This window comes from Diadema antillarum, unplaced genomic scaffold (assembly GCF_040938485.1).
Source record: "Diadema antillarum isolate AM-2024a unplaced genomic scaffold, OU_Dant_1.0 scf00000036, whole genome shotgun sequence".
In the NCBI taxonomy this organism is placed as follows: Eukaryota; Metazoa; Echinodermata; class Echinoidea; order Diadematoida; family Diadematidae; genus Diadema; species Diadema antillarum.
Genome location: NW_027270925.1, coordinates 552134 through 564430, shown reverse-complemented (window position 1 = coordinate 564430; position 12297 = coordinate 552134). Strand labels below are relative to the sequence as shown.

Genomic DNA, 12297 nt, shown 5'->3' with positions numbered 1-12297 from the left:
CCAATGAAGACACTTTCTCCACAAATGCTCGCACCTATCAAGGTGTATGAACAGGTTCACTGTGGGAGGCTGAACATTTTGGTGAGTGGATCTTGCGTGTGTGAGTGAGAGAGAGTGACAGCCTTGCTGGAATACTTGCAACTGATGGAAAGGGAGAAGGCACCTTACGTTTCGACGTGTCTCAATTCCAGGAACTGGGTAATAGCATGTCGTAGAGCGCTTTGAGCATTATGGTGAGATGCGAGACACGCTCTATGAAAAATAATTTATAGTATGATAATCATCACAAATCAAAGGCTCACTCCAGAGTTTTCTCATTCTCTCTTCTGACTCATCTCTTTCCACAAGATATTTCTGGCTCAATTGTTCACAATCAGGAAGCGGTTCCCTAAACCGCAAGTTCTCCTGAAATCACCTCCAATCTTCTTCCTATCATGTTTCCTCTCCTTGTCTGATGGTTTCCTGGTCACTCAGGAATGTCTTGCACTTGCTCTTCAAGACATTAATGGCCTCTGACACCAAGACGTCGGGAGTCAGAGCTCCTGTGGACTCCACGGAAACTGGGGATGCACATGGATGAAAGCAGACATCCGAATGACAAAGCAAGGTTGACATGGAAGTTAAGTTTATGAGAGATATCTTAAACCAAATGCCCACATCTAACGAAAACACTGCAGTGCTCACAATGAAGAAGAAGCAGTAATTCCATTGTTCTCAGTCAGTTCATGACAAGTATAAAGTTGAGATGATCATTTTGAAATAGCTAATAACTTATAACCAATTGTTGATTGATTGACTAATTGATTCACTGATGAACTGATTGATAAATATCATTCATAAATAAAAATGGATTGTTTTTCAGTTTGTCCATGACACACATCTGATTCAAATTCAATATCTCTATGGGACAGTATCTAGGAGTTTTCCTCTTCATAACCATCACCCCAACATATACTGCTAATATATGGGACTAAGAGTGATACTTACAGATGAAGTGATTTCTTATTCTGTTAAGCTTCACACAGTCCTTCAGCTCCTGTGAAGAGACGGAAATACAGTCACCATTTACTGAGACTTGAAACATTTGAGCACTGCTTTAACAAGATAATATTATGGCAGCATTTCCATCGCATTGTTGTTGTTGTTTTTTCTGCTCAAAGTGGAATGGACAACAGATATGACAGGGCACACTTTTCACAAGACATTTGTACAAAATCTGTAAAAACTCGAAATCTATCTTCCTAGAGGAAGAAAATAAAATGTACACCAAATTGCATCCATAGGTAGCTTTAAGAGCTATTGCCACACAGTGCATTAAGTTGTCCATGATTCATTATGAATGAAATAATCAGTGTGATTCTCCCCATGGATTGGTAAATTTTACTTTATGAATATAAGTCTCATAAACTGAATTTTGACCACTGTTCTTTAATCTGGAACAGAGACATAACATTCAAAGACAGAAACAACTACAAGTCCCCCCCCCAAAAAAAAAACAACAACAAACAAACAAAAACAAAAACAAACAAACAAACAAACAAACAAACAAACAAACAAACAAACAGACAACAACAAACAAACAAACATACTTACATCATGTGAGAAGACTTCTCTACTGCAGGTATCTCTCCTGGGATGAGCCACAACTGCTTCTTGCACGCCTTGATACAACCAACGCAAAACAGATATTATGCTATGTCAGGCAGGCTAATTAACATCATCTGGCGAAGACCAACAAACATTTACATCATCAAGGAAGTTAAAATCTTGGACTAGTATGATTTTTCATCCATTCAACCATAATTATGCTTTTTCAAAGTATTCGATTATATACTCTACAGAATCAAATCAATAAAATATTTGTCTTGACAAGAAAAAAAAATGCAGCTTCTGATTCCCAATGCATCACATCAAATGCCATTACCCCTTTCAGGGGCTTGTGTACAAGACACTTTGCATACTTGCAATCTTAATAAATTACAGAACACATAGGAAATTAAACTTCATGAGTAATTAAACTTCACATGTAATTACTCATTCCAAACAAATTTTATGGAGTCGATCTTCAAATTCATTCCAGCACATCCTAAACAGCTGTCTGATCATGGTACTGTAGCTTGCATTCTAATAACTTTGGACAAATTATCCTTCAGTAGAGTTTATTACAGTACTCTGAAAAAACATAAACTTGACAATCACTGCACTCATACACTATACAGTCCTCACACATCAAATTCAACCAAGTAACCAAGAGCTTGATCTGATTCTTTTCTCCTACTTGAACAACTCACGGAAAAATGGTTTATCTACGTATGTACTGCAGCAAAATCATTTCTGCTATTAAAATACATTCTGGAATGTTCTGCTCCTCACTTTAACACTTGCATCTAAGAAATGAGCAAGTAACTCCAGAGAGCAGATGGATAAGATCAGGGATTAGACTGGATGACTGTGGGTGGGGTGAAATTGTGTCACACCGTGAAGAGGTTCTCGGCAGCCACATTGGATGTCCACCCTGAACGACTGGGTCGTTCTTTGCTCTAGCATTCCTCATACGACACAACAGACAACTGTGCAGACTGTGTGGGGTTTTCATGGAATGCAGATACAGAAATAACTATAAATCCTCTTCAACTTGTCATTTGCCTTCATCCTATCTTTTCCCATCACTTCTTGCATGAAATTCTTTATCCTCAACACACCTCTGTGATCATATATATTGTATACTGCGTGCATCTTTATATCCACAGTTGTGCGTATGTGTTTGTACAATGTCGCCTTTGCACAAGGACGTTCTAACTCCTTGAGCTGTGATTCCTGTTTGTCTAGCTGCCCATCACCTTACCGTTTCTGTCTTCGATCTCGATGACACCGGGAGAGAAACACTTCTGCAGCAGCTTTGCATTCTCCCCTCGGATTGGCTTGGTCAGGACAATCTCAGGCATGAGGCGATATGATGCAGTGGCTGGACGATAGGAAGACAGCAAAGGACAGGGATAGAATTTTAAACTGTGGTGGAGAATTGATATTCGACAAATAACTGGAAAGTATCAACTGAATATTCGCATACCATGTTTGGTCGAACTTTGTCAAATTTTATTCTGTCAAGTCTTATTAAAAATTGCTGATAATTGTAGTCACAAATACTCAACCATACTGGCCAGACATATAGGACAATGTCATATCAAGGTATGCAAAGAAGGAACAGACAAGAATATATTTCTACAGACAAGTTTGATTGCAGGCATACTGTAATTAAATAAACTGATAGTCACACCAATCCTGTGTGTGAGTTAGGCCGACTCATGCACATGAAAGACCAAAATTAATTTATTCATCGCAAAGAGCAGGGTGCCAACCCAATGAAGTAGTCCCCCCACCTACTCACACAAGAAAAACAGGCGAATGATGCTGACTCCTCATCGTTTGCCCTAGGTGACTAGCAACAGTTTAGGGAACAGTATCAACTAGGCACATTTTGCCACACGCTTGAAAGAATGAACCAGTCCCACATACCAATATCCAGATCTTTGTGGTGACATGGTCCTCAACAGTATTTACAAAATTAATTCAAAACGACTGATTAAAGGGGAAGTCCGGATGATTATCAGCCGTTTCGTGTGTAAAGAACAATATTTCATGAACCTATTACCCTTTTCCCGACGAGAAAAGACCATCAGATACATTTACTATGATTTTTTTTTAAAATAAGGTAATTCTTCATGTTCGAATCCGTCGCGAGCTGCCCTTCGTACTATCTGTCCCAGGATGCATTGCGCGTGACGTATCGGGCGCAGTTTCCTCAGCTGAGAGCACCGCGAGCGAAGCCCAGCTACGCATCGATCTCCCATTGCACTGCTGACTGCGGGCGGTATCTGCATGTGTGCCTTGTCGGCGCTACTGCAGGAGACCGTACACCGATTTAGGAGTGCTGTTGCCAAACGCTGTATTCCTTTATTCAAATAATCTTCGTTATATATCTATATAAAATCTTCAAAGATTAATGTAAAATAGTTGCAATGCTATAACATTTTCGTTTAAATTGAAATATGTATGTATTATAATACTGCCATACTTATGAGTGTCCACCCCATCACTTACAATGCATTAGCTGTTGTCGGGCTGTGCAGGCATACATTTACGTCTGCTGCTGTCAAGTGCTATCACAATCCGCGATCGTTTTTTCGACTTCTGAGTGTGAACAATCTGAAATCAGTCTGTCAATGTCAGAATTATTGCCTCTTTTGTTGTCCGAGACTGTTGAAAAGTGTGTCTGACGGTGATAAAATACGACAGTATACATGTAACTTGAACCGAGGAAGAAACGCCAGCGCCAGCTTGGTACCGCCGCCGCGCCGCGCCGGTAACTACGACCAGCAGCCCAATACACACAGCGTAATCGGGCTGCGTGTTGTAGCATTCAGGATCATGTAAAGGTAGTATCGTGGATAGATATCAATTTAAAATCGAAATATTTCTTCAATTTGAAGACTTACTAGTAAAGTTGAAGTATTGACAACACCCTAACACTTGACACATCGGCATTTTTTTAATGAAGCAATAGATCATGCCGCGTGCATCCGCTGTGTGGTCAGAGACTGTTGAGCGGTACGCTACTACCGCTTGCTTGGCCCGTATCACCGTTGCTCAAGCAGGGCTCCCCCGAGCCAGCTGACGCTCCAAGCAAAAAGCAATGTGAGGATGAAACGTCACGCTGTCACGTGATCTTTCTCGCCGGCGTACAGAAATCGAACGGTTACGATTCAAAATTAGTGATGCTAAAAAATCGATTGTGGCGAGTTGGGAGGGTCTTTTTCAATGAAACTTAGTCATTATGGTCCTTTATTTATGTAGATTTTGGTTAATTTTTTTCAAAATCGTCCGGACTTCTCCTTTAAGCAACAATGTATTGCATTCTACATCAGAACAAAATGTACACTTGAAGCTACTTGCTGTCGAAATAAGTTTTTAACACCGACACTCAAACTAAACATCACGTTTACCATGCATGCTTACCGACAGGTGAGAACTTGGCATGGTCCTTGCCAATTCCCTTCACACAGTGCATTTTGAGGTCGATCTCCTGCCCAGGTCTCAGCTTGGCTATTAGAATGTCCTTGTCTACTGGACCAATGCCTTTGGGTCCATACTGAAAACAGACAAAATAAAAGCAATAAGCAGTCTCTTACATGAAGATATGTAGAAACTGACAGTTTTCATGCTGACAATGAAATTCCCTATCCCCTTGCATAGCCTGATCAGAAAGATGGTTACATCTATTCAATCTACTATTATTTAAATTTATTTGGGTATCTGTATAGTTTGTATCACCTTAAGACTTTGGCAATCACTGGACAGTGATGGTGTGTACACAATTTTGATACACAGTTCAGCTTCATCAAGAAAATGTAGTCTTGTAAAGTTCCATTTGAATGTTTACAACCATTTTGCCATAATGACTGGTGGTGATCACTAATAATCATGTCCTCTAGCTAACATTTTGTTGTTGTTGTCCTAGTTGGCCTTCTTGTTTAGAAAGCTCTGCATGCATATATCCTGCTCATAAGAGAAGGCAAAATAATGCTTCCTAGTAATAGTGAAACCTTAAATCCTTTGGACCTATCATCCTTTGGTCCTATTCCTTGGTACACCTACTTGTCAGGACCTAACCTCTTGCTGCACACACGAATGTAGTAAAGACATGAATCATGTCAGTTATAAGTGGTAAAGTTCTCACCAGTTCCTCTTGGTTTCCTAGGGGTATCCACTTGATGTGCTCTGTTGTAACTGGAAAGCAACAACAACAAAAAATACAGAAATACAATCACAAGTACTTGATTTTGGGGAAAAGTATCAAAAAAAGTATTATAGTCACAATGAAACCCTAGTCATCCCAAAAGTGCCAATCCGAAAGTGATACCTGCAAGAGTAAACAAATATAACAGCACAAAACAAAAGAATTCATAAACAACAGCAAATGACTCGAACAAAGAAATGAAAAATCCAGCTTAAAGTGGGGCAAAAAATTCACGTTTAGCAAATGCACAATGACCACCAGTATGCATGTCGCTAGTCCGTCTTTGCTATGTCAAAGGTGAGTAAAGTTTCATAATTTACACACCTTATATCAATCTAGGAGAGAGCAAAGAGACTGAACAAGTGTGATTGATGGTGAAAACATGTTCGTATATATGGATTTAATTATAAAATCATGTAAAGAGAGGATCAGAAAATCAATTGCAATTATGGGAATGAAAATAAACAGTGATCTTTGAATTAATCTGGTATCGACTTGAAGTTAAGGTTAGTTATGCAAGTCTGATAAATTCAGCCTGATTTTTGCCTCTGACAAAAATTCTGCCAGGATCGAAAGCTCAGGCCCCTTTTGACTTCATTTTACTCCATTGGCTCGCTACTACTGGATAAGCAGTTTTCAGCAACCTTTTTTGCTACATCTGATAAGTTGGAGATGAATCATCATTTTATCATCTCTTTCAGGGACAATGAATCATATCTTGCTCCCAGATTTTCTGTTTCCAACTGGTGCTCTCTGACTGAGTGAATAATGGAAACTATATCCACCAAAGCATATTTTCAGTGCCTCATCTACGTATTAGATTTTCCGATAAAGTTTTAGATTTAGCTTAATTTAAGAACCAGCTTTAGTCAAAATAAGGCTTACTGTAAAACCAGAAATATTAGCAGCATGAAACTTGTGCAAACTGGAGCCAACAGCCCTTTTCTCAGCTTGAAACTTTGGCAACTGGCATTCAATGCATTGTGTTAAAAAAATATAAAAAATAAAAAAATCAAGAAACTTGGCTCCTTAAAGGGAAGATAAACCCCAAGGGCAATGTCGATTGAGTGAAAGCAGCAACATTAGTAGAACACATCAGTGAAAGTTTGAAGAAAATCGGACAATCGATGCAAAAGTTATGAATTTTTAAAGTTTTGATGTTGGAACTGCTGGATGATGAGACTACTAGAGGTTATGACGTATGAGTGGACAACAATACCAAGAAAATATAAAGAAAATTCCGCAAAAATCCATTTTTCATGAAAATTACAAATTCCATCAACTTGATATTGGCATATGTTAAAGGTAGCAAATATTCCCCCTGCTTTCTGAAAGCAGTTGGTCCATTGCTCTTTCATAATTCTAGAAAAGTGAATTTTTGTTGAATTTCCTTTATATTTTCTTAGTATTGTTGACCACTCATACGTCATATCCTCTAGTACTCTCCTCATCCAGCGGCTCCAACACCAAAACTTTAAAAATTCATAACTTCTGCATCAATTGTCCGATTTTCCTCAAACTTTCACTGATGTGTTCTACTAATGTTGCTGCTTTCACTCAATCCACATTGTTCTTTGGGTTTACCTTCCCTTTAAGAAATTCACAAAAGTTTCATGCACACAAAAATTTCTAGTTTTTCATTATTGTCCCTTCTGGAATACCTCAAAAAGTGAAGCGTCATACATTTCTTATAGAAATAAACAAAAACACGTACAACAGGAAGAACTATGGATGAGTCAATCCTATCATGAAATGAATCTCTAGGTACCTTTGGCATTCTTGTACAGTTCATCTGGGTCTGTAGCATCCTTGGGTGCATTGGGGTTCTTAGAACACTTCACCTTTAGCTGGAACTCCAAAGTGTCCTCAGCCGTACCCGTTTCATCTCCTACAGAAAGAACATACACAGCCACTCCTCTCTTAAGTAACAATTCAAAAGATGTTCAGACGTTACACGGACTTTCTTTTAATGATCATACAACAGAATTACAGTGCAATCAACATATTATGTGAACATTTCACAGCAACCTTCTTATTGTAATCCTGCTACACTATTAAAGCTTCATCTTTGCAAAATCAAGCACAATTAAAAGGAAGTTGTGTTTATTTGTTCAATTGTTCACTCTGGTTCAGGATCTTCCAGTGTTCTGGAAATGATTTGTCCTCTCTCACACACACATACATGCCCACACATGTACACATACATACACACACACACACACACACACACACACACACACACACACAGATAAACAGTACCATATGATGTGGTTTTTGGTACCCTGGTGTACCAATTAGAAATCCACCATTATCTTCTTTTTTTCCTTTTCTTTTCTTTTTTTTTGCACTGTACCCAGGGTTACCAAAAATTGGGTGAAAGTAATTTTAGCGCTTTATAAAAGAAACTTTTGTTGCAACAATAATCTCAGCTGTGCAGCAGCGTCATAACATCAGTGCTCATCACATATGCTACACCAGTGATCTCAGTGTCACAAGCAGACACCTCCGCCACTCTGTGCATTACCAATCCGAGGAAAACGTAAAATAAGTAATCAGAGCACAAGTTCCTGGATTATGATCTCATTCTGAATTACTGTTCAAAATTGTAATAATATTTTGAAAACAGAAAAAAAGTGTCATTACTTTTATTGATATTGTAATTGAAGTTATATAAAATCCATACCAGCGCTGAAATGGTATTGGGATTATTGTCGCCGAGTCCTATAGCTGCCATGATCGCAGTGTCTAAATGTACATCATGTACATTGAGATGGCACCATATAACACAGTATCCCAGGGTATGATGGTTTGCCAGGGTACAGCCCAGTGCATCATATACGCAGGGCTGCACACTAACCCATTTTTTCTACTGGTCCGACAGACAGGTCGCACCAGTAGGTACCCAGTTTTGTTTTGTTTTTTCTATTATTTTACTGGTCCATTCCTGAAAAAAAAAAAAAGTTATCTGGTCCAACAGTGATTTTTACTGGTCAGGGACAATCGGACCAGTGCCAATGTGCAGCGTTGATATATGGCAAGACACATAAAGTCACAGGCTACAACTACAGTATTTTACACTGGGGTGGTCAGCTCACCTTCCTGGCGGTACTCAAACATCCGTGGATCAGCCTTGATGGGAATCAGCCCCAGCCTATGAGCCAAGACTTCATCCTGGATGATGGATGTGTTGTTGAAGATGAATACCTTCTCTATGGCCATGGTGGGAACCTGCAAGAATACCAATAGAATGTGCTAGTTTCACAATTTCTTTTCATGTATGTAACAGTTCTTCTCTTCTTACTATTAACAGCTGAAGTTATTTCAAATGCATAATGCAATGCACACTGAACATTTGACTTAGTGCTAAGTTGGGCAAGGTTGGGCAAGGTTCTAGCATTAGAAAACTTTTATTTTTTAGGTTGTCATGGGCAGATGTGCCTAAGGATTATCCTGATCTGCATAATACTCAAAAGAGAAACAACAAACTTTCTGCAGTCACATACACACATACAATACACTTATATACTTTTTTACCAAAAGAAACAACACTGATGTATCATATTTATATTTACACTGGAAAATTATTTTACATGAATGGTAGTGAAATATGTGACATTTCTGTGACCTAATGGGGTCAAAATAATTACACTGTAAGTTAAAATGACTTACCAAATTCCTTGCAAGTACCATAAGACACCAATGACAGAAAAAAACCAACTAAACTTTAATATCTGATATCTCTGCCAATTTTGTGGGTCCTTGAATTGTCTGTTATATGATGATTACACAAAATAGGAAATATTTTGAAAACCTGAGCCATCACCTACTTCTGATACTGAGGTTTTTTTTGTTTTTTTTTGTTTTGTTTTGTTTTTTTTGTTTTTTTTTGGGGGGGGCAAAATAGATACCAGTTAATAGAGTCTTGTCACCTATCCTACCTCAGCCAGAAGAATCCTTCTGAAAGCATTTGCGATCGCTGGGTCCACACCCACCATATCAAACTCTAGTTCCGTGTCTGTCAGCCGCACAATGTCGATCCGAAAATTCTGCATCACAGTGAAAAATTGGAGCAAAAGGCAAATCAAAATGGTTAATGCATGATAGATATCATGGAACAGTACTGCCAGCTAGCAGGACACCACAGTAATGTTATACACAAGTCGATCCTCAGATCAATGTATGGAATTACACAATATGTTGTGTGAGCAGAACTGATGTGTTCATGGTGGAACAAATTTTAACTGAGTGTCAGACTGTTACACAGTTTTGATGTGTTACACTTACATACAGCATTCAATCATGGTCTTACCTCGGCAAACTTGTGAATATTGAATGCATCGTCGTATCCCACATAATTCCCGGGGAAATCTGAGCTGTGTACCTGGGAGACAATCATATGACATGTGAATCAAAGTAAGAAAATAACAAATTCTGTGCTCGTCATCAGTTTTACATCCACGTATGCAAATCATAGAATGATGATGTCATTTGTGAAATTGGCACTCACAAACTGAGGACCTCACTTTTACAGAAGCTCAAGAAAACTTGCAATTAAACAGACTGATGTTTATGACAAGACCAAAAAAAGCACTGAGAAAAGACAATGTGCATTAAAATTTTAAGTAGAAAGCATTTGGAATCCGGGTCACAATATGTGAAGATGTAATGCATGAAAGTATTTCTTTTTTTGTGAACTATGGTGTGCACAGTATGCATTGCCAGAAAGTCTGTTATCATTATAGGAAAGGTTGTGGACCACAGGGTCAAGGGTTAAATGACAAGTTGAAATAGTATAATTGTATTTTCCTTATATCATTATTCTCCGAAACGGTTCAAAGTATTTCATAATGTAACGTTTCAGCGTTTTGGTGTTGTTTATTATGTGAGATCAAATTCTGGTGCAAAAAATGTGCAATAATAATAACACAGAGTGTTGGTTAGATACAATAGTGTATATTTGCTGGTTAGATACAAGAGAGTGTGTGTATTAGTGGAATGAGAGTTAGAAGAGAGAGAGAGAGAGGGAGAGAGAGAGATGTACAAATATTAAATGCTATTTTTGTATATACATGTATTATAATAATTTGAATATAGTATTCATTTATTTATTTAGAGATTTGATGTAATGTGCTGTGTGTAGATTGAATGTATTTTGATATGAGAGTTACTGTTTAGGAAGAGAAGATTGTGAGAAAATTTTTTTGAATCAAACTGATTATTTTTGCTGTGTAAAATGTGTCGATTTGAGCTATATAACATCTGTATTAAAATGACCAGCATGCATAATTAACATAAACCCAATTTATTTTTTAATAATTATTGAGAATAGTGATATTAGATATTGTAATTGTAATATTTTGGGGGGTTTTTTGTTTTGTATTAGGCATATAGGTTGATCTAATTGTGCAATGGTTAAGATGAATATGCTATGAAAATGCTATGCATTTTTTTTTTTCATTGCTACGCTGTATCTTGTGTGTATTTTTAATGTATTCATGGTCCTTTGTTAACAATGTCTGTAATTCAGCCTCCGGGCTGCGATGGATATTGATGAATAACACACCTTTTCAATTCAAATTCAAAATTCAACAAATTCAATTCAACTTCGGGCCTGCTGGTCCGTGTCATTAAGACAATGAATGTATGGGCAACGCACACCCGTAAGTACACGTGTGGGTACATGTGCCCTGTATTTAAATTGTATTTAAATGCCATGGTGGTGTGTGATGTACGACACTGCATGTTGATCTAGCTGAGTTGTCCAGCTTGTTGCACTTGGGCCATAGCCGCCGCTAATGTCATGGATAATGCCATGGGTAAATGCCACAGGCATGAGGCTGTACACCAGTGAGTAGAACAAAGACTCCCAAGAGTCTTTTGAGGTCAGATTACTCAAAACCCCTTAAACTAGTTGTCGTTGCCATTCCAATTTATGCGGTTTTTTTCCATGGCACAATTTCGTGAAAGTATGTATTTATCTCACAGTCGGCAGCAGAGAGCAGTGCTGGAATCTGATTTTTATGAAAATCTACGGTACTTTTTGAGCTGTTTAAACCAACAATTTTCTTCCACAGTCCGGAACACAATTCACACCCCGAGGGCTGAAGCTGAGCCTCTGAGGGTCCCTGTGCAGGCCCGCACACAATTAAAATGGGATCATATTCATGGCACATTGTCATGGGATCAAGCTTCAGCTTCACCAGTAAAAGCAAACGTGTCAGACTCCGTCACAGATGCAACTCATGGCTCACTTTAAAAATATATATATAATATACATACGACTGTTTTCGACATCTTCTTGTTAATCTTACATTATCAACTCCATGTTCCAGCAGACGAACACGTGTTCTCATTTCCTCCATAGTTGCACACGCTGTCGAAAGAATCCTTGCTCAGCGCTCTCTGACTCTGTGTCTGTGAGTGTGACTCGAGCTCTCTCCCCGTCTCTTTTCCTAAGTAGATTTATCTACTTGTGTCTTATTCTTGAAAGACAGCAGCAA

At 38.4% G+C, this 12297-nt stretch overlaps 1 protein-coding gene across 1 annotated transcript; it reads right to left on the bottom strand.

Annotated features, from left to right (window-relative positions):
- Positions 1-432: 432 nt before the first annotated feature.
- Positions 433-12159, bottom strand: LOC139745647 (DNA-directed RNA polymerases I and III subunit RPAC1-like). The gene is made up of 11 exons (XM_071656049.1): positions 12109-12159; positions 10107-10178; positions 9736-9843; positions 8893-9025; positions 7566-7685; positions 5738-5787; positions 5017-5149; positions 2846-2965; positions 1594-1661; positions 988-1036; positions 433-560 (listed from the first exon to the last, which is right to left on the bottom strand). Exons 1-11 carry the CDS (start codon positions 12157-12159, stop codon positions 433-435), a joined length of 1032 nt encoding a protein of 343 aa, XP_071512150.1.
- Between the last annotated feature and the right edge of the window lie 138 nt (positions 12160-12297).